The 27,473-nt window shown below is 37.2% G+C and overlaps 1 protein-coding gene across 3 annotated transcripts; it reads left to right on the forward strand.

The window, feature by feature from the left end:
* Window positions 1-61: 61 nt before the first annotated feature.
* Window positions 62-25,708, forward strand: IRAK4 (interleukin 1 receptor associated kinase 4). Of its 3 annotated transcripts, none has more exons than XM_045466555.1 (12): window positions 62-260; window positions 6,874-7,043; window positions 10,351-10,496; window positions 11,324-11,506; window positions 11,993-12,153; window positions 13,072-13,136; window positions 15,854-15,968; window positions 16,363-16,472; window positions 20,159-20,342; window positions 21,197-21,259; window positions 24,849-25,007; window positions 25,133-25,708. In XM_045466555.1, the coding sequence occupies exons 2-12, from the start codon at window positions 6,883-6,885 to the stop codon at window positions 25,166-25,168; spliced, it is 1,383 nt and encodes a 460-aa protein (XP_045322511.1). In that variant the 5' UTR covers window positions 62-260; window positions 6,874-6,882; the 3' UTR covers window positions 25,169-25,708. The 3 variants fall into 3 exon arrangements, with proteins under 3 accessions (XP_045322511.1, XP_045322512.1, XP_045322514.1); XM_045466556.1 differs by lacking the exon at window positions 62-260 and adding an exon at window positions 623-748; XM_045466558.1 differs by lacking the exons at window positions 62-260; window positions 10,351-10,496 and having other exon boundaries at window positions 6,930-7,043.
* Window positions 25,709-27,473: the final 1,765 nt, after the last annotated feature.

The following is a 27,473-nucleotide window of genomic DNA, read 5'->3' on the forward strand; positions in this document are numbered from 1 at the left end:
AGCGGAGTAATTAAAGGGGCAGGCTGCCACTTAAAGCAGAGCCTTACTCAAGACCCGGAATTTCTCTGCGGAGACGCCAGGACTTGCAAAGAGGTGGGGCGGGGTTTGGACGTGGGCGGGGTCTCGGGCTGGAACTAACAGGTGGGACCCTCCCCGCTCCGCTGCTGTTCCAAGTCCGGGTGGCCTCGCAGCTGGCTCAGCTGGGCGGTGCCCTGGCCGCCCAGGCGCCCCAGCCGCCCTGGCGCCCCGCTACTGGGCAGGTAAGGGATTCCCGCCGTGCGCGCCTTCTTCACAGGTCGTCCAAGATCTGTGCTCCCGCCTCCATCCCTCTGCCGCAAGGTTGTTGAGGGACGGTTTCGGAAGGAAAATAGCAAAGTGAGAAAAGTCAGAGAGGAAGTAGTTTGTGTGCGCACAGCTTGCTCCAGGCTAAAAACTTGGGTGGGTTCCCGAGGATCAAAAAGTGAATAGGACCTGGGGAGGAGCCCGGGGCGTGGAGAGGCGTCACCAAGTTCATTGTGTGGCTGTGTCAGACCTCGCGTCCTGTTTCTCAACACCCAGGCGTTGTGTTGCGGGAACCAATTTACGAAATGAATCTCTTTTCCCGAGAACCAGGAAGTAAGGCCAGCTCCGTGCAGAGATGCTCGTGGCATGGAAAGCATTCTGGGCCTCCACAAGATTCTAATTAACTTGTCACTCTGGCTTCCAAGTTTCCAGGAAATTAGAAAGTGAAGAGGGCTGTCAGGATCAGGTAAGTACATAATCAGATGGGAAAAGTATACCTGACAGCCTGGAGCATGAGAGATAACAAAGGGATAAAAAGCAGACCCTGAGAAAGCGAGAAAATGCCATTTAAAATGGAAACAGATAGCTGTATTTGTGCTTGAAAAACTTACTGCCCAAGGAGCCCAAAGAGTGGAGAATATTAAAGCCAGCCTTTCCCCTTTCTAAGGGTAATCCTTGAAGAGATCGGTCAGAAAGTTCATTATCTCTTTTATTCTCTCAAGCTGAACACTCATTTGAAGTTTGCTTTCTGCCTGTCCAATCCAAGCTCCTGATCCTGCGGGCCAAACTTGCACCTTACAGTCTTCTCCATCCTAGTAAATGTCAGGAAACGTTCAGGCCAAAAATCTTGGTGCAATCTCCTTGCCCTTCATATCAGCACATAGGATTCTATTTGCTCTACTTCAGAAAATATACAGCATCCTAAGACTTTGCACCTTTTCTGCTACCACCCAAGCCACTAGCACCTCCCACCTGGATTGTTGAACTACTAATTGGTCACTCCCTGCCTCTCCACTCTTACTCCAATATCCTTTATTCTCAGCAGCAGCCCCAGTGTCCTTTTAAGACATGAATATAGAGTGTATGTCTCCATTCTCAAAGCCTCCACTGTTTTCTCACTCAGAGGATAAACAAAATCAATACAAAGGCTATAGGCTCTAGCCTACCTCTCTCATCTAATCTGCTACTTTCCTGCTCCTTCCTCTCCAGACTTAGCATCTCCTTGCTGTTCTCAGTGGGCCCACTCCAGACCTTTACATTTAGTATTCCTTTTGTCTCCAGGCTTCTCCCACAGATATCCCAATGTCTGACTTTCCCATTTCTTCAGACCTTTAATCACATGGCACTTTTTTACTGAGGCCTACTCTGACTACCCTCTTTAAAAATGAAACCCCTTCTGGGGCACCTGGGTGGCGCAGTCGGTTAAGCGTCCGACTTCAGCCAGGTCACCATCTCGCGGTCCGTTGAGTTCAAGCCCCGCTTCAGGCTCTGGACTGATGGCTCAGAGCCTGGAGCCTGTTTCCGATTCTGTGTCTCCCTCTCTCTCTGCCCCTCCCCCGTTCATGCTCTGTCTCTCTCTGTCCCAAAAAAAATAAATAAACGTTGAAAAAAAAAATTTTTTTTTAAATGAAACCCCTTCTCTATTTTTGTCCACACTATGTAGCATAGTATAGAGTTTATTTGCTTATTGCCTATCTTCCTCTGTTAAAAATATAAGCTCCATGAGTTCAGTTATTTTTTTCATATTTTCCTAATGTTTTATCTCTAGGAACTTAGATCAGTATCCAGCACAAAGTAGACTTCAGTCTACTTTATTTATTTTAGCATTCTGAAATATTCAATATTTCAGCCTGCTTGGGATTCTCTCTCTCCCTCTCTTCTCTGCCTCAAAATAAATAAATAAACTTGAAAAAACTAAATTAAAATTTTAAAATCAGTCTTTCATCCAACACAACTATTTTGAGTAGCTGCTAAAGCTCAATTTGGTTGGGTCCCTGCTTAGGAAAGCACACCATCTAGAAGAGAAGGCAGACACATTAAACAATAAAATATGATAATTGTTATGCTGGAAGAGTGACTAGTGACAGTTTGGAGCAAAGGAGATGATTATCAGGGAAAGCCAATAGTGCCTTTTGCATTGAGCTTGAAGAAATCCTAGGCATTTACCTGGTTGTCCTCAAGGTGATTGGGCAGTTATTTTACTGAGCCCTAAATGAATTCACCTTCTGCTTCACCAAGAAATAACGTTGTGTGAGAATTCTCCCTCTCCCTTCAAATATGTCTGTATCCAAACCTCTGCTTCCTCTTTTCAAGATTTGGAAGAATCTTCCTTCTATTCAAGGCTACATCTTCACCTATACTCTCTATTCACTATCCCTTTTTGTATCTTCAACCAGGCTTAACTCTAAAAGCAAATCTTAAACCAGCAGTTTTCAGGATGTTGTTGGTGTCCCCAAGTCTCTTTCAAGAGGTTTATAGGGTCAAAATCGCTTATGAGTAAAAGATTGATTCAGAATGCAATGAACTTTAATGAAACAAAGTTCATTGATAGGGTTTAGGAAATTATCTTTTATCAAGGTTCACTATAGTGTCAAAGAGAAAAATCTACTTTGTGAAAAGGCTATTAAAATACTGTTTCCAGCTATGTGTCTGTGTCAAGTTGGATTTTCTTCATATATGTCAACCAAATCAATATACTGCAGCAGATTACATGCAAAAGCAGATATGAGAATCCAGCTGTCTTCTATTAAGTTGAACATTAAAGACATTTACAAAACTGTAAAATAATATCACACTTTTATTTATTTTGGAAAATGTATTTTTATCAAATATATTACGTATGCTAACATGTAATATGTTCATTATTTTTAATCAGTTAATGAATAAGTAATCTTTAAAGTTCTCAGTGTCAGTTTCTAAGAAGGTAAATATTGATAGATCTAACCAACATAAACAAAAACTCTTTGGAGTCCACAGAAATTTTTAAGAGTGTAAAGGGTACCAAGACCAAATTTGAGAACTGATGCCTTCTGTCTCTGTCTCTGTGTCTCCTTCCCTTCAAACCCAGATTTCTTGGAAAATGCACTTTTATCATTCACTCACTGCTCTATAAAAACTGTTCTTAAGTCATCCAGTTTCCAAATCTAACACACCCAGCAGTATTTATCAGACCTCTTTGGGTCTTTTATACCAACCTATCCCCTATTCTAGAAATCTCTGATATGCTGTTGTCTTAGTTTTTTTTTCTTACCTCCATGGCTAAACAATACTTTTTAAAGGTTCTTCTTTCTCTTCATTTCTTCATATTCTATATGTTCCTAATAGGCAACCTCATATTTACTTGTTGCTTCAACCAACAATTTACTTGTGAACATTTGAGAATGCCCATACACTGAGCATTCTTTACTTAAACCTCTCTCCTAAGCTCCAGACCATATATCTAGCTACTTAGTGCCAAATCCCCTAGATGGTGCCAGAGGTAGATATTTCACATTTAACATGACCATGAACACTTCATTTCCTCTATCATCTAACTGCCCAAGCCAAAAAACCAGGAATCAGCTTCTGGATTTCCCTCGCTCTCCTCTCCCTCTAATATCTGATGTGTCGTTAAATTATTTCAATTTGGCCTCCTAAATCTTTGAGTCTTTTTTTCCCTCCATTCCTCAACTTTTTTCAGGCTTTCATTTCTGCTGACCTAGATTATTGCAAAGTCTTCAAACTGGTCTCTTTATCTCAATATACATCCCTTCAAATTTTTTTATCCAGGAGAATCCACTTAACCAAATAAGATCTCATGACACCTTTCTTTAAAATCCTGAAATGGCTTCCTGATAACTTTTAGTAGAAAGCTTAAACTCCTTGTCTTAATATCTGAGGTGCATGATGATTTGGCCCTGCCTACCTCTCCTACCTCTTCTCTTACTACTTAATGACATGCATCCCATGCTCCAGCCATAGCAAACTCCTTGCCTGAGCCTAATCCATGTTCTCCCTGCTATTCCTACTGCTTGGAATTTCCCTTTAGGTTTATCCTCATTCCTTTTCACTCATCCTTCTAATTTCCCACCCCACCTAAATCTGTCTTGATATATTTGCTTTAGACTGCTTTGGCTTTATGCTCCTTCACTGGGCATCCACACCATGCACACCGCTCTTGTAACATTTGTCATTCACTCTTTGTATCCCCTGCTGGACTGAGAAGCTTGAAAACAAAGATTTTTCTCCTCTCTGTAGCTCCCATCACTAAGTACAAAGCCTGACATGTTTGTTTTTAATTTTTTTTAAGATTTATTTATTTTTTTAAAATTTTTTTTTTTTTCAACGTTTATTCATTTTTGGGACAGAGAGAGAGCATGAACGGGGGAGGGGCAGAGAGAGAGGGAGACACAGAATCGGAAACAGGCTCCAGGCTCTGAGCCATCAGCCCAGAGCCTGACGCGGGGCTGAAACTCACGGACCGCGAGATCGTGACCCGGCTGAAGTCGGACGCCTAACCGACTGCGCCACCCAGGCGCCCCAAAGATTTATTTATTTTTGAGAGAGAGACAGAGAGACAGAGCATCAGCGGGGGAGAGGCAGAAAGAGAGTGAGACACAGAATCTGAAGCAGGCTCCAGGTTCCAAGCTGTCAGCACAGAGCCTGACATGGGGCTCAAACTCACGAACCCGCGAGATCATGACCTGAGCCAAAGTTGGACCCTTAACCAACTGAGCCACCCAGGCGTCCCCAAAGCCTGACATGTTATTTGAACATATGAATATATGAAAGGATATGTCTTGTCTTTATAGAAAAGAGAATGACTCAAACAATGCATTGAGTTATAGAAGCATGGACATATGGAATGAATTTTGGAGTAAGATACAGATTCATGTACAAGTCTTCATTTACTACCTTTGTGAAGTAAAGATGTTAAAATTGTCTTCATCACTGTAAGGGTTAAGTGAAATATATGAATTACTTAGCATGGTACTAGACAACAAATTCATTCATTTCTAACATTTATCTGCAATATATACCACGTGCTAGTCACTAGTTTCATATTAGTGAATGAAAGAGCATAGTCCCTGAACTCATGGAGCTTATAATCTGATGGGGGAGGCAGGTACTAAACAAATAAATACATGATTACAGTTACATTGTGCCGTGATCAAAGACAATTAGGTTGAAGGCAGATAGACCTACTTAGATGCCATGGTCAAAGAAGGCCAAAGAGAAGAGAATATAAATATAGAGGCCTAGGATCTGGGAGACATTTGCTTCTTACTCTTTTATAGCTTCTGAATTTTGTACCACGTGAATATATTTTTTACTCCAAAATTTAATTATAGTACATCTTAAAGTTAAAAATATAAGAGGATGGGGCGCCTGGGTGACTCATTCGGTTGGGCCTCCAACTTCGGCTTAGGTCATGATCTCGCAGTACGTGGGTTCGAGCCCCACGTCGGGCTCTGTGCTGGCAGCATGGAGCCTGGAACCTGCTTCAGATTCTGTGTCTCCCTCTCTCTCTGCTCCTCCCCCGCTCATGCTCTGTCTCTCTCTCTCTCTCAAAAATAAGTAAACATTAAAAATTTTTTAAAATATATATATATGGGGGGAAGCAGGAAAATAATTGACAGAAGAATATCTAAATCTCTCTGTCTTGATGAATTAGAAGGAAAGGTTGCTACTTGCTAAAAATGAGAGGCATAGAGATCAAATAAAACCACATGGAAAGAGGGTAAGGTGTGAAATAGTCACTAAGGACAATAAGCTGAGAGAAGACAAGTAATAGGATTAACAGCAGTGTTGAAGGCCCCATGGAAAAGGGGTCCCCATTAATTTGTATTCATACCAGTCTGCTCAGTTACCAGGTTTTCTTAGGTATATTCAGCAATGCTGTTGTACCAGTAAAATTGTGAAATCCATCCCTGGCTGATGCTCTCCAGGGTGCAGTGGCAAAAGAAAAAGGGGAATAAGGAAATAAAGGTTTGCTCTAGAGTGTAAAGTGGTGAACCACAGGGTTTGGCTTAGTAGAGAATGAATCATGATCAGATAGGTCTGCTGGATTCAAATAATGTGGAGCATTTGAAAAAGAGATATTATAGTAAAAGTTGACTATTTACCGTGTCTTTTAATGCTACTCAAATTATTTCAGGACATTTTTTTTTACTTCTACCAAAGAGTGGTGGTAAATGTTTCATAGTAAATAAATACTGATTGAGAAAAATATTTTAAATTAAAAAATAAATCTCTGTTATTTAATAGATTTGATTCCTGAATATATTCACAGGAATTTTTCTGAAAAAGTAAATTTTTTACTCCTTTGGATAAATTATACTTGGGAAATGTCAGTGTCAGAAAACGATTCTTCCATTTTTTATTGATAATTATAGGTAGAGAAAGTAAGTAAGAACAGAGGACAATTAAACAAATAAACCACAATTTTAATTTCTTCTTAGGATATCAGTTAGTGGACTTTGGAGTGTTCCTTTATTACGGTGTAATCAGTTGCCAACATTTCATATACTGTAGAAAAATGTGATTTATAAGCTTACAGATGTCATCACTAAAACTACTGTAAAATTTTAATGAGAATTTTCCATATTTTAGGAAGAGAAGATGAATAAACCCATAACATCTTCAACATATGTGCGCTCCCTCAATGTTGGACTAATCAGGAAGCTGTCAGATTTTATTGATCCTCAAGAAGGATGGAAGAAGTTAGCGGTAGCTATTAAAAAACCATCTGGTGATGATAGATACAATCAGTTTCACATAAGGTAACCTATAAAATTCTCTTCCTTTTTAAATTCTTACATCACAATCTGGAATGATGAATAGATGTAAATATTGTCTAATGTTGCAATTCAGAAAGTAAAACTCTCTCTCTCTTTTTCCTCTGTGTGTATGATTTTTTTATTCCTTCTCCATTATGTTAGCTTGGCTAGTATTGTGATCTTGCAAATAAGTTTTTGGGTTAGAATCAAGATTCCTACTTTTACTATAGTTTTCTGTTTAGCAAGATGAGAACAGTTTCCTCTGCCTCACACTTGTCATTTCCAGATTGAACATAGGATATTATAAGCATCTTTAGTAAAATTCTAAGTGTATAAATCTCTACTCCACCTTACCAATGTACTTTGGGAGTTCTTCAAATTGACATTTTAAAGTTGCTTATAAATGTACACATCTATAAACAGAATTCTTAGTTCTTAGGCAGGATTTTTCAACACTATCTTCAGATAATTTCATTCTTTGTCTACTTATCTCTCCTTGATTTAGTGTAAAATACAAGTACAGATTTTATTTTTGAAGCTGTTACTTCAGCTCAAACCTATATCAAAATCTGTCTTTCAAAGTAAGAGGAAAAGACATTAATTTATGATTTTCAGCATTAACCTAATAAAGATCCCAAAACTTTAACTTCTTAGTCCTTCTAGGAAGTGTTTCCTCATATGAAGGATAAACACTTTAAGTTACTTGAAAGAAGTTTAAGATTAAACCTTGAAAGGCAACTTTCAAAGATAGTTTACTGATATACTATTAAAACCTTCTGGGGGCGCCTGGGTGGCTCAGTCGGTTGAGCCGCTGACTTGGGCTCAGGTCACAATCTCACGGTCTGTGAGTTTGAGCCCCGCGTCGGGCTCTGTGCTGACAGCTCAGAGCCTGGAGCCTGTTTCAGATTCTTTGTCTCCCTCTTCTGACCCTTCCCCGTTCATGCTCTGTCTCTCTCTGTCTGTCTCAAAAATAAATAAACGTTAAAAAATTTAAAAAAACAAAACAAAACCTTCTGGAGAATGGTTGAGGCAGTGGGGGGGGGGCGGAGAAAAAGCTCTTCTCTACAGATTAATGGTAACAAATAATTATTGAAAAAATGATAGAAAAGTTGCCAATTTACAACCACCAATGAATAATTGCTTCATGCAAGACTCATCAGTGATGCTAACAAGACAAGATGAAAAGTTGTCAATGAACAAGATATGCATAAGATTTCAAAGTATTATCCACAGGTTACTTATGAATTATGAAGGGTAATGGTGCTTTTACAAAGAAAAAATCTGAAGTACACCTCCTTAACCAAGTAATCAAACTTTGGGTCACTAATAATGGTACAGACTGCATTATGTGCCCTCTGGATGTGATACAGTGGCAAGAACACATTGTCACCTATGTAGTGTTCTTACCCAACATTTTTATTTTTTTATTTTTTTTCCTTTTTTATTTTTTTTCAATATTTGAAGTTTATTGTCAAATTGGTTTCCATACAACACCCAGTGCTCATCCCAAAAGGTGCCCTCCTCAATACCCATCACCCACCCTCCCCTCCCTCCCACCCCCCATCAACCCTCAGTTTGTTCTCAGTTTTTAAGAGTCCCTTATGCTTTGGCTCTCTCCCACTCTAACCTCTTTTTTTTTTTTCCTTCCCCTCCCCCATGGGTTTCTGTTAGTTTCTCAGGATCCACATAAGAGTGAAACCATATGGTATCTGTCTTTCTCTGTATGGCTTATTTCACTTAGCATAACACTCTCCAGTTCCATCCATGTTGCTACAAAGGGCCATATTTCATTATTTCTCATTGCCACCTAGTACTCCATTGTGTATATAAACCACAATTTCTTTATCCATTCATCAGTTGATGGACATATAGGCTCTTTCCATAATTTAGCTATTGTTGAGAGTGCTGCTATAAACATTGGGGTACAAGTGCCCCTATGCATCAGTACTCCTGTATTCCTTGTTACCCAACATTTTTAACCTGAATTTAATCATGAGGAAGTAGTCAGACAAATCTAGACTGTGAGACATTGTACAAGGTGTCTGGCTTCCACTGTAAAGCCTGTGTGCATACAGGTAAAGGGAGAGGTAAAGGGAGAGGGCAAGAACACAAGTGTGAAAAAGTGTTATCAACTGGTCAATTAGTGCTTCTAGGTGAAGGGCAAATGGTTGTTCATGGTATTATTCTTTCAACTTTTATGTAGGTTTGAAATTTTTCAATGTAAAAAATTTGGAGGAAAACCAGGAAAAATTGTTACATTTTTAAGTGTTAGTTTCCGAACTAATTTTTAAAGAAATAAGAACAAAAAAATTACCTGTTTTTCCTTAATTTAACTAAAATGTAATTAAGATCAAAGGAATAATTCTCCAAGTTTATGTATAGTATTGTATTTCATTAAACAGGAGGGTTTATTGAAAATCATATGGCTGGGGGTGCCTGAGGAGCTTAACTGGTTGAGCGTCCAACTTCGGCTCGGGCTGTGATCTCATGGTTAGTGAGTTAGAGCCCCGCATCAGGCTTACTGCTGTCAGCACAGAGCCTGCTTCGAATCCTCTGTCCTCTCTGTCTGCCTTTCTCTTTTTCTCTCTCTCTCAAAAATAAACATTAAAAAAAAATTTAAGGGGCGCCTGGGTGGCTCAGCTGGTTAAACGTCTGACTTCGGCTCGGGTCATGATCTCACGGTTTGTGAGTTCAGGCCCCATGTCAGGCTCTGTGCTGACAGCTAGGAGCCTGGAGCCTCCTTCGGATTCTGCGTCTCCCTCTCTCTCTGTGCCCCTCCCCAATTCGCACTCTGTCTCTCAAAAATAAATAAACATTAAAAAAAATTTTTTTTAACTCATAAGCAGAGTTATTAAGTCAGGTAAGGAAGAAATATAGCTTAGTAGGTTGAAAGCAGACCCTTATGTCAAGTGAGATCTAAATTTGGATCTCAATTTAGATACAGCTTTCTGGCTGTGTGGCTATGGGCTGGTTATTTTACCTCTTTATGCTTTGCTTTCTCATTCATAATTAGTACTACATTTGTAGTATCTTTGAGAATTAAATGAGCTTATGTGGGTGCATCCCATGGCCCACTGAGCAGATACTCAGTAAGTACTCAATATATGCTAACCTATAGTATCTTCAGCATCTGTTTCCTTTCTGCCTATCTTCCCAGTTCTCTGTAATTCTGGCTGGTTCTTCTGCTGCCCCTTTCCTTTAATACTATAGGAGATGGTATGGGCCAGACAAGGGCATGAGGGAATAATTCCTATTTTCATGTTAAGCCTATTTACGTACTAATTTTGTTTCTTTGTTGCTTGCTTTTAAGGAGATTTGAAGCATTACTTCAAACTGGAAAAAGCCCCACTTGTGAATTACTGTTTGACTGGGGTACCACAAATTGCACAGTTGGTGATCTTGTGGATCTTTTGGTCCAAAATGAGTTTTTTGCCCCAGCAAGTCTTTTGCTACCAGGTAAACTTGAGCATGAGTAGGGCATCAACGATTAGGGTGCAAAGGCAAGTGGCAGAAATGGGAACATGTCTTCTTACTTGGACTTTTTTCTCCTAGTAGATGAACTTTACATTTGAGACTCCTTTTCATTCTTTCCACCCTCCCCAACTCAAAAAGCACCCCAGACATAGGGCACTGTGGACTTGCTGCTGAGAAGGAGGCCTCGTGACTGGGCCTGAGCCCACCATTCAAGTCAGGTAGTTTTGTGCTAGTAGGAAGTGTAGAAGGATGAAAATTAGTTTTGGGGTGTTTTTTGTTGGTTGGTTGGTTGGTTGGTTGGTTGTGTTTGTTTGTTTGTTTTTAGCTCTTGATTTTCTTTACCCTTAACCTCCACCCTCATGGGACTCTGTGATCATGATATCCTTACGTTGTATTCTGGTGGGTTACTGTCTAGATGCCTTCCTAATAGCCTTATTTCCCTTTGATGCCATTTATACTAGCAGTTGTCACTTTTCAGTGTGCAGTAGAATCCCTTGGGGTTCTTGTTAAACAGGTAGCTTCCTGGTTGTATCAGAATTCTTGACTTGGGTTAAGGTCTATGTTTTTAAACAAGCACTTCAGTGCTCTGAGGTAGGTGGCTCATAGACTTTGAAAACATCGCCTTACCCTCTCTAATCACCTTAACCCCAAACTCACAAATTCATACTAGGTAGCTTATCATGTGTGCTGTGAGAAAATGGGGTTGACATGTGGAAACTGAAGTGATGTCAAATGAACCAAGTTCCTAGTTTAACTTTTGGACAAACACTTTTCCGTATTGAAGAACAACTTGTAACTTCATTTGGCAGATGCTGTTCCCCAAACTGTTAATACACTACCTGCTAAAGAAGCTGTAACAGTTCCGCAGAAAGAAATGCCTCTCTGTGGCAAAGACAGGACATTTGTGTTACCTGTGCAGGATCTTGAACAAAACTATATGCCCCCTGACTCCTCAAGTCCAGACAATACAAGTTTAGCAGGGAGTGATACACGTAAGTAACACGTACAGTGCTTTCCCCTGGCCGGTTTGTCATTAAGCCCATCACTGCTTTGAAATAAATCTCTCCTTTCGTTTGTGCACACTGGCAATAGCTCTTTTGTGGGTTTTCTTTTTTTCCCTCCTGACCTATTAAGCACCATCTTCATTGTATTAGTGTGTTATCAGTAAGTACAGTCAACAGAATATACAACCATAGAAATATGAAAAAATGTATAAATATTTACATAACTTGAAAAGGTCATTTTGTAAAGAAAATAAGTGACTAGAGTTTTGGGTGGAGGACCCCCAAACAGAATTCTCAAGATAAAACTTAAATTTTTAGTTTAAAATATAGCTTTACTCTCTCCTATCCTGTCTAATCCAAACTTTAAATATTTGTGTATACATGAAATAATCAAGTTGAGAAAACACTGAAGTTATTAAAACCAATATCCTTTTTATTGAAGCACTTTTTTTTCTTATTTCATTGACATTATAGGTTTTCACAGCTTTTCATTTTATGAATTGAAGAATGTCACAAATAACTTTGATGAAAGGCCCATTTCTGTCGGTGGCAACAAGATGGGAGAGGGCGGGTTTGGAGTTGTGTATAAAGGCTGCGTGAACAACAAAACTGTAGCAGTGAAGAAGCTTGCAGCAGTAAGTTACATGTTTAGGAGTACAAAGAATTAAAGGAAAAAGTTGCTTCCTAGGGTGCTCTATCTTAAGCTTTAAATTAGTCCTTAGGAAATACATTATTTCAGAGCGTATTTTCTTTAAACATCTTCTAAGCTGGTGGTTCTGAACACTTAAAATTTTGTTGAAAGCTACAGATCCTGTCCCTACAAAAATGTAGTTATAGGCATACACATATAATTGTATATATAATTTTGGAAGAATCACAAAATAAAGTTGAGAAGCCCTGTTCTACATAGTGCTTTTATGCATAATCAGGATTAAAATGGGAAGACACTAAGAGAATTTTGTAAAAATAACTTTCTTATGTTACTGTTCTCATTTAAAAATGAAGTTTAAAAATTACACAATAAGAAAAAAGATTGAAAAAATTCTTGTCTAGATCCCTCATTCCCATTGCTACTAGAGTGTTCAGCATGTAGTTGATTTGTTATATTATAAATCTGTTATTATGTTTTAGAAATATCCATATAATACATATTTATATGATAAAAATAGTCACCCATTGTTATATACAGTACAAATACTTTTGCAGGTTTTGTTGTTCTTTTTGCCTTCAAATTTGCTTATGTTTTCTTACAGCAAATTTTTTCTTCAGAATGTTTATACAATGAAGTCTCACATTATTTCATTTTGTTCCTACAGTAACTGAGACTTATATGGTTATATGGTTTTTAGGGTTTTTTTCCTTCTGCTAACTAGCCATAGGACCTTGAACAAATCAGTAATATTTCCAGTTCTCGGTTATTCTACAGAAGGGAGAGAATAATGCCTTACTATTTTAAAGAAAGCAAGATCAGCCAGGCAATCGCTTGTGCCTCCTTCTAGCTTTAGGAGCCTTAAGGTTATCATGTTGTATTATATTACATATTATTTTTTCAGATGGTTGACATTAGTACTGAAGAACTGAAACAGCAGTTTGATCAAGAAATAAAAGTTATGGCAAAGTAAGTTAATTTGACAGTGTGATATAATGGACAAGAGCAGGACAAGAAGCAGGGGGCCTGGTTTCTTACCCAGAGTATGCCATGAACTAGTGATATTTTCAGATATGTAAAATTAAAATAAAGGGTTCAGATTAGAGGAATTGAAAGAATTTTGACTCTATAATTCTGTGACTGCATATGCTTATATGCCTGCAGATAAAACAGCAGTTATTATTTTAAATCATAGCAAAGTTACAAAGGGTTTCAAATATCTTCCATTATCCTCTGCTGCTCCCAAAATTCATGACAGATAAATTATAGAGATACAAAAAAAAAAAAAAATTATAGAATAATAGGCCCTTAGATATCTTAACAACCCTAAACCAGGAAAAAGTTATATGCCAGAATGCTTAGAAAACTTTGACCCAGTATGCTTGAAAATTGTTGGGTGTCTTCAGGAAGAATAAGGGAAACAAGTCAGGAAATTATTCTAATAATTGTAGTGCAGTGTATTTTATGTGTGTGGCCTCATTTAATCCTCATAAAGGTTATTGTAACCTCCCTACATTTTTTTTTTCATTGAGGTTTAGAAACATTAAGTAACTTGCCTGAGGCCACATAGCCAGTAAAAATCAGATCTGCCTTTCATATTCGGATCTGATTCCAGAGCTTGACCTTTTCTCTTTTTACTTTTTTTAAATGTATTTTTTTAATATTGAAATGTAATTGACATACAGCGTTCTATTAGTTTCAGGTGTACAACATACCGATTCGGCAGTTCTCTACATTACTCAGTGCTCACCACCATAAGTGTAGTCACCCTCAGTCACTATACAATTCTAATGAGATTTACCAGTTTACACTCAGTTACACCCATTGCTATAAATTACCGATTCTAGTTGCTTAACCTCAAGAAAGAAAGAACAGACTGGAATTAATTCAGTGACAGTAAAAATAATGCATACTGATTTAAAAAAAAAAAAAAAAACTCTTTCAGGATTTTGTTCCCCCTACTCTAACACCCACTCTCCAATCCTAAAAGTAATTTGTCCAAAGTAGATAATCTACGAAATACGGGAATATATATTTACAATAATAAAAATCATCCCTTAAATATATCACTCAGAGATAACCATGACTAATATTTTGATGTACTTGCCTCATGATGTGTGTATACAATTTTCCCATGTCATTAAAAATAATTTTAAAACATTTTGTTATCATACATTAATTTCAAGGTATTATATGTTAATTATTTGGCATATATGATGATTATATTTTATTTAACCATTACCCTACTAGGTTAATTTCTAATTTTCAACATTACAAATTAAAGCTCCATTAAATCTTGTTGTACATAAATCTTTAAATGCAGCTCTGCATATTTCATCAGGTAGAGTCCTAGAAGAATTACTCATTCAGAATTCATGAGCTTCTTAAAAACTTTTCAAGCACATGTCCAAATGGCTTTATAAATAGTGATTTATGCTCCTGCCAGCAATGTATTACAATGTCAAATTTCACCTTTACCTCACCACTGTTGAATATTATCACTGTTTTTTAACAAGTACCAATTTTTGGATCTTACTAGCAAAATAACCCTGGCCAAGTTTCTTAACTGTCTATTCATTAGTTTTTTCATCTATAAAATGGGATAATAGTGTTTACTTCATTAAGTTATTGTGAGAATTCAATAAAACAAAGCAGGTAAATCATTTACTGCAGTGCCTTGTATATAGTATAAAGTCATCAAATGTTGCCAACTCATTTTAAAAATGTGCCAGTTTGGTGGAAAATAGAGCACTTACTGTTTTAATTTGTACTTCTTAAAATATTTATGAGGACAGACTGATTTCAAATTAAAGTCTGATTTGAAATAATGAAATGTCAGAATTTTAGATGATGTTGAATCAAAATGAGTAAGCACGTGGATGGAATGTTATCATGTTCTAAGTATATTTCTAGGCTCTCATGTATTTGCTCATTCAATTCTCAGAGCATCCGTGTTACATAATCGGTATTACTATCCACATCTGGTAAAGTTGCTGAAGTTTAGTGAGGTTGTTAACCTGTTAACTGTTAATTTGGCCTATAGGTCAAATATCCAGAGGGTGGCGAAGCTAGGCTTTAAACTTAGGACTTTGCCCACTTTTCTTCCTACTTTGCCTTGGAAACCTAAGGTTTTGTTATGTTTCAGCTCTCTTTAGTTTTATTCAAGTATATAAAGAAACTCAAATTAGGTTATAACATATCATTAAAGATCAGAAATGTGTAAATTAGATGTGGTTAGAGATCACACGTCTATAAATCAGTGCTTTGGATATGTTAAAAAGTTCTTGAAAAGATTGTCATACCAGTTTCAGCAGACTTGTTGAAATCTTGGCTGTACTATCATTGAAAATTGTGCTACGCAAAGGTAAATATCAACCCAAGTCCTTAACCAAACTGTCACAAGTTCCAAAGTTCTAAAGTATTGAGCTTTTACTATAAAATGGAAAAAGGGGTTGCTTCTAATGTTGATCAGTATTGTCTGAAAGAACTGTTTGCAGAAAATTATAAGCGGTTGTAATAAATATACATACTATAAACATACATATTATAATATAATGATACATAGCATATCAATATTTTCTTACTCCTTTTTTTTCTGTTAAAGTTCCAAATTGAATAACCTTCAACCTACAGCTGAATGTATGTATGTATCATAATAATTTTGAGTGCAAAATTATTTGTCGTAGGTGTCAACATGAAAACTTAGTAGAACTACTTGGTTTCTCAAGTGATGGAGATGACCTCTGCTTAGTGTATGTTTACATGCCCAATGGGTCATTGCTGGACAGGCTGTCCTGCTTGGTAAGATATTTGTTCATCATATTGCTTGGCTTTCTCTTTATGTGTTGGAATATGAATATTCACTTTCTGACAAGGTTATTTGAACCACATTAATCTTAATATTTTTCTTGTTCTTTGAAAATTTTACAGCTGATAGGTAAACAACTGGGATTGCCATTCTATTAGGTAATAATCTTAAACATAAAATTATCAGTCAAGACTAGTCTTTGAAGATGCTCTTATATATTTTTATTATCAAATAAGAATTGGTAACTCCGGTTTGATCTTATTGAGAGATTATTTTTGAACAGTTTTTAAAAATTGCAATTCTAAATCTGGGTGATATGATATCATTTTCAGCAGTTGCTGAGAAAGTTGTTCTTTTTTTTAATGGGTTGTTTTCTTACTTTATAAGGATGATACTCCACCACTTTCTTGGCATATGAGATGCAAGATTGCTCAGGGTGCAGCTACTGGCATCAGTTTTTTACATGAAAACCATCATATTCATAGAGACATTAAAAGGTAAATGCTACTCTTAAAAAGCTTTTGGAGAACCAACTTTAAAAAATAACTTGCTCTAGGGGCGCCTGGGTGGCTCAGTTGGTTGAGTGTCCGACTTCAGCTCAGGTCATGATCTCGCGGTCTCTGAGTTCAAGCCTCGGGTCAGGCTCTGTGCCGACACCTTGGAGCCTGGAGCCTGCTTCCCATTCTGTGTCTCCCTCTCTCTCTCTCTCTCTCTCTCTCTCTGACCCTCCCCTGATCATGCTCTGTCCCCCTCTCTCTGTCAAATATAAACAAACATTTAAAAAAAATTTTTTTAAAGAATAACTTGCTCTCACCCTTTCAATTCATAATTACATGCATGTCTTAACTTATGGCACCCCATGAAAGGTCTTCTCATTAAGATGTTCTATAATTTCCTTTATTACAAACCCAGTGATCTATTTTTAGTGCTCATCCTACATGGCCTTTCTTTTTTTTTTAATAGCATGGCATTTCGTTTTTCTTGACCACTTTTACCTTGTCAAAATTATTTTCGAGGTCACCATTATTTTCTGAATCACTTTCATCCTCCATGGGTGCATTTCAGGTCTCTTTCTTCTTACATAAGTAACAAATATTAATTGAGCACCTACCATATGGTAGGCATTGAAGATAATATATTTAGCAAAAGTAGCACTTGTTGCATTTGACATCAGACGAATGATCACAAGATCATAAAAAACTTTAGTGTGCAGTATACAGCATTTAATATAAATATTAGTATAAAGAAGTGTTCTCTGAGGATGTGATATTTTAGCAGAGATCCAAAGAATGAGTGGGAAATAAGTGGGCTCAAGTTGAGGGTGGCTAAAGAAGGTCGGGAAAACAGCATTCTGCATTTGTGAAACCAATGTTGAGAGGGAGCATGCGGTCATGATGAATTAATTACAGGAAGTGAAATGAACACAGTTATAACTGAAGTGCAGAAATGGAAGGAATGATTGATACAAGATAAATTTATAGAAATCAGCAAGGAGCTAAACCCTGTAGGATTTAATAGACTAAGGTAAGGACTTTACTTTTATCATCAAATAACCAGATGCCGTTGAAGAATTATAAGTAGGGATGTGGCCTCATGTTTAAGTTTTGAGAAGGTCATTTTGACTCTCAGTGTAGAGAACAGTTTGTAAGAAGGGAGAGTTAGGCTTTCACAGAAGTCTTGGTGATAGCTGTTCATATCAAAAGAAGTGAGCAGATTTGAGAGATTTAAGATAGCAGGACCTGCTCATATCTTGGCTGCAGAGGGGTCAGGAAGAGGGACATGTCAGGAATGACTCCTGGATTTATAGCTTCCTGAATTGCATTCTGGGATGATGTGTGGAAGAGGACCAGGTTGAGGGTTGAGAATATGAATTCTCTTTTGTACATGTTATGTTTAAGATTCTCTTAAGATATAGAAGTAGAGATGTTAAATAGACAATGTGATATACAGATTTGGACCTGAAAGAAGTCTGAGCTGAAGACATTAAATTTGTGCATTACTTGCATGTAGGCGATAATTGAAGACCTGTCATATGATTGTATTCACTTAAGGAGAGATAGAGATTAAGAAAAGTTCCCAAGATTTAGTCCTAAGGAACTTTAAGACTTAATGGCCAACTAGAAGAGCATGATCCCTAAGGAATCTAAGAAAATAGGCATAGAAAGGTAAGATGAGAACCAGGAAAGTGTGGTATCCGTGAAAATAAGGAGAGAGCATTTCCTAAGAAGTATTAGTCAAAAATGTCAGTTGCTTTCTGGAAGTCAGGATGAGGATTGAAAATAACCATTTGATTAGTGCCCTGAAGGTCATTAGTATCTTTACAGAGCTCTGTTTCCACACGTAGCAATTGGGCAGAATTCAGCTTGTAGTTGAGGAGAGAGAAAGCTGGAGAACTGAGATGTGAGCGTAGACAAGTCTTTTAAGACATTTGGATAGTGAAGAATGATCGCTGAAAATAAAATGTCACTCAGGAAACCTTTTTTTTTTAGATGGTGAAGACTAAAGCATGCTTTTATGCCTATGGGAAGAGGGAGATGATAAAGTAGAAGAAAGAAGAAGATAATTTATAGAGTAAGGTTCCTGAGAATTTAGGACGGAGTCCAGATAGAGGGATCAAGCTTGGATGACAGGACAGGCACTCTCTCTCATCCCTTACATATTGGTGCATTTCCTCATGTTCTCACCTCCTGTCTCTTCTGTTCTCACAACATATTCTTGCTGACTGACATTATATTGACTTCACCTACTATCTAGTTGTGGGTGACTCTATCATCATCCGTATCATCAGCCTCCAATCCTATATTTTCGGTATCTCCAGGCCAAAAATACCTCACCTGGATGTCCCACAGCAGCCTCCAAGTTAACATGTCAGAAATCAAATTCATTTTCTCTTCCAAACCAATCTTCCTCCTATATTCTCTTCCTGATTAAATGAAGTCACTATTCATCCTGTCTCCCAGCTAGTCTTTCTCATTCCTCGTATCAGACTAATTACAAAGTTCCTTTGAACATGCCTCAAACTTTTCAGCTCCTTTTCACCCACAGTGTTCTTTCTTTATCTAGACTCTCTCTCTTATTTTATTACAAGCTTTCATGGTCAGCCTTTAACCAGTCTGTACCAGTTCTCTTCCATTCACTACTACATTGGCCAGGTAGTGTTCCTAAAAATCAGGTGTAATAGCACTAATTCATTACCAGGAAACTTTCACTGGCGTCCTGCTATCACAGAATGAAGTTCATATTCTCTCCATGTTCCGTGGGCACCAGCTTCTCGAAATTGATCACATGCTTTTGTTTTCATCACTATGTACGTGTTGCTCCATTTGCCAAAATACCTTTTCCCCTCATTTAACCATCACCTTCTAACAATCCTTTAAGCACACTGTTTACCCTGTCTTTAGAATTTTCTCCAGTTCTTCCAGGCATTTAGTTGTTCTCTCAGCGTTTTGTACATAACATCACCATTGTGGAATATTTTTTGGATTTTTAAAATTAGGTATATACCTTTGTCATGGACAAGATTTGAAAACTCCCCCTCTATGCAGCACTGAGATCAAATACTATTATACATAGCAAGTCCTTGATAAAGTTTTATTGAATGTGAGTATGTGTGTATGAGTGAATGTGTGTAATGAATGAATGAAGACCTCTTAGCCATGTTCTTTCCTCTTTGAAAGTTATCAGATAGTACAAAAAAAGAGAGAGAGGGAGAGAATAATACCTGAACCTAATATAATACTTCATGTTAACTATACTGGAATTAAAACTAAAAACTTAAAAAAAAAGAATAAAGAGATGAATAATTAAGATACTTTGTTTGGAAATTGGTTCTTAAATGAGTTGGGAAATGTTAGGAAAGGAATTTAAGACTGGAGACTGAGGGATATTTTCCCAAAATAAATTATTTGTGAAACAATGAAATTATCTCTCACTAATGTGGACAGTTTTATTTCATTTATATTCTTCTAAAATTTTTCCTCAAGAAACAAAAAGGAAAAAGAAGACAATTATTTCTCTTTAGCTTCAATCTGAAGTCTAGATTTGTTTACACGAATTTCAGGCTTTTATGATGTGTATTATAAAATAGTCTACTCTGTAAATATGTACGTATGTTCATACACCTGACTGTTTGACTTGCTTGAAAAGAAAAATATTATTTTCTTCAAACTTTACTTTATTTCAGTGCAAATATCTTACTAGATGAAGACTTTACAGCCAAAATATCAGACTTTGGGCTTGCAAGGGCTTCTGAGAAGTTTGCCCAAACAGTCATGACTAGCAGAATTGTGGGAACAACAGCTTATATGGCACCTGAGGCTTTACGAGGAGAAATAACACCCAAATCTGACATATACAGCTTTGGTGTGGTAAGTTTCACATATATAATTCGTAACAATAATCATTCTGGCTATAACTGTGAAGTTGAAGTAGAATATTTTGAACACACCTGTCTTTCTTAGCTCTCTTATGTAAGTATGTATATTGTTTACTTTAACCTTTAGTTAAATGAGAAAGTCATAAAACCTTCTCCAAATTTGTAAACTTTTAAATTGATTTCTGAAGTTACTGTAAGAAGTGACTTTTTTAACACACTATCCTCACAAATTAGTATGAAGCTTACATTAGCGCATAAAGCAAATCATATACAGCATGTATTTACTGTCAGTTTTTAAATGAATTATTTTTTAACAGATGTACACTTTGGCATTTTCTGATCTACTGGTCTGTTCCTAATAACTTTTAATATGGAGTGAGTGGAAATGGTTGGAGACATTAGGTGCTACTTCATCTTATTTTTGCGCGCATGTTTCCTATATGGAAATTTAACCTCATAGCACTGTGTTGTTAAGGCACAGAGTTGTAGGATAGGCCTAAACTTTAGAAAATAATATTCTAAAAGCCAGAGACAATTATTCTTGTGAAGAATCCCCTGCAAGACAGGGGACAGAATGTCTAGAATACATAGTGAGTGGAGCTGATTGTTTAGTAAGTTGACAATCAAAAAGTACTGCTTGTGGGGTTTGCTGGAACCCAAGGTTTCTGTGAGGGAATGATGGTGAGAAATGACCACAGCTCATGTCCTTTCTGCTTTAATGCCTGAAAGGCATAATGCAATGTGTGGAAATGATTAATCAGATTTCATAATCAAGACCCATATTCTGTCTAGTTTCTATATGTTGTCTTGAGTGTTACAGTAATGGATCTTTTTTTGTCTTCATAGGTTTTATTAGAAATAATAACTGGACTTCCAGCTGTAGATGAATACCGTGAACCTCAGTTATTGGTAATTGAAAGACTCATTTTTTCCAGTCCTTTTCTTTTGCATTTATAATCTAAATTTGTATGGGTAAGTTTGGCATCTAGATATGTCACTTTCTATTGGCAATTTTTCCATTGGCAATTACCCAGTGGCATATGGAAAAAGCGTAACAGACTTCTAATCTCAGCTCTGCCATGAAGAATTTGTGAAGCTTTGTAAAGTCACTTATATATTCTATGTTCTGGTTTCTTTGTGGGTAATATCAGAATAGAACTATATAATCTTTTAGGTCTTCTCCAGTATTTTTTTGTTGTTGTTGTTACTTTCAGGATGATTACTAACAGACTTTTCAGCTCAGAGAGAAAAAACAATATTGCTTCCTTTCACATTTGTATCAGAATAGAATTACTGGTAAAATTTGCTATCTATTTCTATTATGGAGTATTTTATTTTTATTTTACTTATTTGTTTGTTTGTTTTTTATTTGAGGGAGAGAGAGAGCAAGAAAGTGTGAATTGGAATGAGGGGCAGTGGGAGAGAGAGAGAGGGAGGGAGAGAGAGAGGGAGAATCTTAAACAGGCACAACACTCAACACAGAGCCCAATGTGGGGCTCAATCCCACGACCCTGGGATCATGACTTGAGCCAAAGTCAAGAGTCGGACGCTCAACCAACTGAGCCACCTAGGCACCGCTATGAAGTATTTTAATTATAAAATTATGATAGAAAACATGACCTGTGTATTATATTCGGCATTCGTTGGCAATTACATAAATAGACTAACTGAATGCTAAAGTTATGAGAAAATTATGCCTTGCCCCTTTTTTCCCCCATATAGTAAATTTTAAGAAGTTAGAGGGTCTTTTTATAAAATTAAATATTTACAAAAATCTTTTGTAAACTAAAGATTACAAAAATACTATCATGTATAAGCTTTTCTTAAAATTAAATATCTATGCTGGCTTTCTTCTAATTTATGTGTTCTAATGAGACAAACCAGTGTGAAAAATTCAGATAATACATGAATAACAGATTATTTCCCTATGGAGTTTAGAAAGTCAAAAGCTATGTTTGCTCAAGAGTTTGGTGTCATACTCTTTTAAGAAAAGCCATAAGTATGATATCTATATATTATAATATTGTTACTGGTGTCCCTTAATAAAAAGTACATTATAAAGCTTTCCATGGTTTCCCGGATATGTACTATTCCGGTATTATATATTATATAACATTTCGCATTAAGGTATATTTACAGAACATAATATTACTGTGAAAAGTTATTATTTGTATAATATATATTTATATTATTATATTATCTGCATAATAATTATATCTTGTATATAATATATAGCTATACATAGCTATATATATGTTGTTATAGTTTATGTACATTACTTACTGTGTGTTGGACATCAGGAAGGAAGCCTCAGCTGCAGATACAATGTTTTGGAACCATTAGTGTCCAAGTGTAGATAAAGCTTTGGGTGTGGATGGGATTATACAGAGAAAGTGTATAAATTAAAAATACAGGGGTGCCTGGGTGACTCAATGGGTTAAGTGTGCGACTTCAGCCCAGGTCATGATCTGAGCTTCATGGGTTTGAGCCCTGCATCAGGCTCTGTGCTGACAGCTCAGAGCCTGGAGCCTGCTTCAGATTCTGTGTCTCCCTCTCTCTCTGCGCCTCCCCTGCTTGTACTTTGTCTCTCTGTCTCCCAAAAATAAATAAACATTAAAAAAAATTTTTTTTTTAAAAACAGTACAGTTGGGGTGCCTGTGTGGCTCAGTTGGTTAAGCATCTGACTTCAGCTCAGGTCATAATCTCATTGTTCATGGGTTCAAGCCCCACGTCGGGCTCTGTACTGACAGCTCAGAGCCTGGAGCCTGCTTCGGATTTTGTGTCTCCCTCTGTCTTTGCCCCTCCCCCACTAGTGCTCTGTCTCTGTCTCTCAAAAATAAATAAATGTTTAAAAATTAAAAATAAATAAATAAAAATACAAGACAGTTAAAAAAAACTAAAAGAACTCTCCTTTTTTTTTTTTTTTACTGTGTAATTTATACTTTTTAAGCAAAGCCTACCTGTCTAAAAGCCTAAATCCTTTTCCCTCAGACTTTTTCTCCTTTAATATATTATGAAAGACTCAAACCTTTGGTTTGAGTAAGGATGAAATACAGAAAAACACACAATCCATCTCAGTCCTAACCTTTATGCATGATCATATAATAATGAAAATCATAAAACTTCAGGGAAGATTATACCCTTTTACTTACTCTTAAGGTGTGCATGCAAGATGACCATAAAGTAGTAAGATTTTATTACAAATATAACCAAAAGGGAGTGAGTGATCCTTGAAAGAACCTTTACATCACTAGATTCTGCCATCGCCCAAATGCTTTCAAAATTTTTTTTTTTTTTAATGTGTATTTATTTATTTATTTTGAGAGAGAGAGATGGAGAGGGGCAGAGAGAGAGAGGGAGAGAATCCCAATCAGGCTCCACACTGTCAGCACAGAGCCCAATACAGAGCTCAAACCCATGAACCATGAGATCATGAACTGAGCCGAAACCAAGAGTCAGAAGCTTAACTGAGCCACCCAGGCGCCCCTTAAAATTCTTCTGGAAGAGTTTCTGGAGGGTTTACAACTGACCTCACATAAGTAGTCTTTTCAATGATAATAGTTTCCTAGGGCTGCTGTAAGAAATTGGGACATAAAATAACAGAAACTTATTCTTTCATCGTTCTGGAAGCAAGAAATCTGAAATCAAGGGGCTGTCAGGGCCATATTCCCTCTGGAGGCTCCAGAGGAGATTCTTGCCTTGCCCCTTCCAGCTTCTAGTGGCTGCTGGCATTCCTTGACTTGAGGCCACATCATTCATTTCTGCCTCTGTGGTCACACTGTCTTCTCTGTGTCTGTTTTCTTCTCTTCTCTGTCTCTTCTACAGATGCTCATCATTGGATTTAGGGCCCACGTGGATAACCTAGGATGATCTCATCTCAAGATGCTTAATGACATCTGCAAAGACCTTTTCTTCAAATAAAGTCATAAGCATAGATTCTGGGGATTAGGACTTGGACATACTGTTTTCAGGGCCATCACTTGACCCACTACATCATCCTAGTTCTATGTCTCTCTCCCTATACAGTACTTTTTTATCATGGCCCTGTCCCCTTTTTCCTTCTACCTCTTTATCTTTGATTCAATAATTTGAGTACCTATAGACAAGTGTGCCTGTCCAGGGAGGAGGATTTTGGGTCCAGAAATTGGAACTGCATTATCAGGAGCACATCAAGAAGCAAATCACCTTGGGCTAGCAGCCTAGTAAATGCTGCCAATGGGAACATGAGCGCAATTAGCTCAGCAACAGAAATACAAAAATTAGAAGGCAAATGGCCGAAAGTATCTAAAAGGTATGTATGTACCTAGGTATGAATAGATGTATAAATAGACAAATAGGGTTTCTCCTGTATGTCTTTAATTCTTAGTAAGGTTATAAAAATAGACAGTAAAGTAAGAGTACATGTTGTTATGAAGTAGATGAAATAAATCCATTTATATTCTGATTTCTCTCACTTTTCTTTGAAACTCCTACTAAAGTTTTAACATTTGTTTTAAAGCTAGATATTAAAGAAGAAATCGAAGATGAAGAAAAGACAATTGAAGATTATATTGATACGAAGATGAATGACATTGATCCCATTTCCATTGAAACCATGTATTCTGTTGCCAGTCAATGCTTGCATGAAAAGAAAAATAAGAGACCAGATATTAAGAAGGTACTGATTTTTTATATTTATTGAAAAAGTGAAAAAGGTAGGGTTCATCTTTTTTTCCTAAGTGTACATTTCAAACCAACTCTTTAATGCATTTTTTTTGTTGTTTTTTTCTGTCTTTATGAAAGGTTCAACAGCTGCTGCAAGAAATGACAGTTTCTTGAAACTTCACTGGAAGACTCTTGGTTTTTTATATACAGCTATGTAAAACAGTTTTTAAACTAAATTTTTGTTATAAACATTCTTTTTTACCTTTAACAAGGCAGCATGGAGCATGGAACCCCCAACATATATATAGAACAACAAAAGTAGAGCCACTATATCGACCCTAATCCCTGGCTTTTTAGTGTCACCCTCAGTTCTTGAGTAATCCCCAAGACCTCACCTTAGAACCTCACCAAACATGGTTTGAAAACTAGAATTAGCAACAAAGGGGACTGGACTATAGGGTGAAAAGACCCGAAGCTGAAGCCCCAACTCCACTACTAATTTGCCATAGAGCTTTGGACAATCCTTTAACAGCTTTGAGCCTTTGTTTTTTCACTGGTAACATTAGGCTAATTATCTACTGTGCTTCTCTGACAGGTAGTCCTGGAAATCCAATGATGCAGACTATGTACAAGCACTTTGTAACATGTAAAGTGATGTAAAATTTAAAGTTTATGTAGATGTTTATACAATCCAATTACAGTCATTTGTTTATAGGATCGTGTTCACAGTGTGTTTTTTGAGAGAGAGAGAGAGCTTGCATGAGTGGGAGAGGGGCAGAGAGAAAGATAGAGAGAGAATCCCAAGCAGACTTCGCACAGTCAGCACAGAGCCTGACATGGGGCTTGATCTCTCGAGCTGGTGACATCATGATCTGAGCTGAAATCAAGTGTAGGACACTTAAGCAACTGAGCCACCCAGGTGCCCCACAATGTACTATTTTAAGCATTCACCACTAACCAAATATTACCTGATGATTTGGTCATTATTAGATTATGTTATATGGCAACATATTCCATAATGAAGGAATTTTGCAGATGTTGGTAAGGCCCCTAATCTGCTGACTTTGAGTATCAACAGAGAGACTGTGCTGGGTAGGCCTGACCTAATAAGATGGTTTCTTACAAGAAGTCTGAGACATTGTCCTGTGGGCCTTGAAGAAGGAAGCTACCGTGTTGTAAGAAGGCCACATTGGCTAAGATCTATGGGTGGCCTTCTAGGCTAAAGGCTACCTTCCAGCTATTAGCCAGCATAAAAAACTGGGACCTGGGTTGTATAACCACAAGAAACTGAATTCTTCTAGAAAGAACAACTGTTTTTTTTTTTTTTTTTTTTTTTCAACGTTTATTTATTTTTGGGACAGAGAGAGACAGAGCATGAATGGGGGAGGGGCAGAGAGAGAGGGAGACACAGAATCGGAAACAGGCTCCAGGCTCTGAGCCATCAGCCCAGAGCCCGACGCGGGGCTCGAACTCACGGACCGCGAGATCGTGACCTGGCTGAAGTCGGACGCTTAACCGACTGCGCCACCCAGGCGCCCCAGAACAACTGTTTTTTGAACCATATTTCTGACCCACTGGTTTGCTAGCTAGCCAACTAAAAATTTTTAATTTTTAATTTCTCTCATTATGTTCTATGAAAACCACACAGGTAATAGGAACAATTGATAAATGTTTTGCCTTACTTTTGTGACATATAATTAAGAGAAATTTAAGACATTCTAAAGCATTTATTGCTCTGTCCACTTTCTGGTCCTATATAAAATGCTCATAGATCTCAGCTATCTGTAGTCCTTTTTTTTTCACTTTCAAAACACAAGCATACCTCAGAGGTATGAAAGTTCAGTTCCAGACCATCACAATAAAGTAGGTATCACAATAAAGTGAGTCAAATAAATTTTTTGGTTTGCCAATGCATATAAAAGTTATGTTCATTCTATCCTGTAGTTTATTAACTGTGCAGTAGCATTATGTCTAAAAAATAATGTACTTACCTTAATTTAAAAATACTTTATTGCTAGAAAAGGCTAACTATCATCTGAGCTCACAGGGAGTTATAATCGTTTTGCTGGTGAAAGGTCTCACCTCCATGTTGATGGCTGTTGACTGATCAGGTGGTGGTTGCTGAAGGTTGGGGTAGCCGTGGCAATTTCTAAAAAGAAGACAACAATGAAGTTTCCCCATTGATTGGCTTTTCCTTTCACAAACAATTTCTCTGTAGCATGCAATACTGCTTAATAGCATTTTACCTATAGTAGAATGTCTTCCAAAATTGGAGTCAATCCTCTCAAACCCTTCCACTGCTTTATCAGCTCAGTTGATGTAATATTCTAAATCCTTTGTCGTCATTTCAACAATCTTCACAGCACCTTCATCAGGAGTAGATTCCATTTCAAGAAACCACTTTCTCTGCTCATCCATAAGAAGCAACTCATTTGTTTAAGTTTTATCATGAGATTGTACCAATTCAGTCACAACTTAA

This window comes from Leopardus geoffroyi, chromosome B4, assembly GCF_018350155.1.
Source record: "Leopardus geoffroyi isolate Oge1 chromosome B4, O.geoffroyi_Oge1_pat1.0, whole genome shotgun sequence".
In the NCBI taxonomy this organism is placed as follows: Eukaryota; Metazoa; Chordata; class Mammalia; order Carnivora; family Felidae; genus Leopardus; species Leopardus geoffroyi.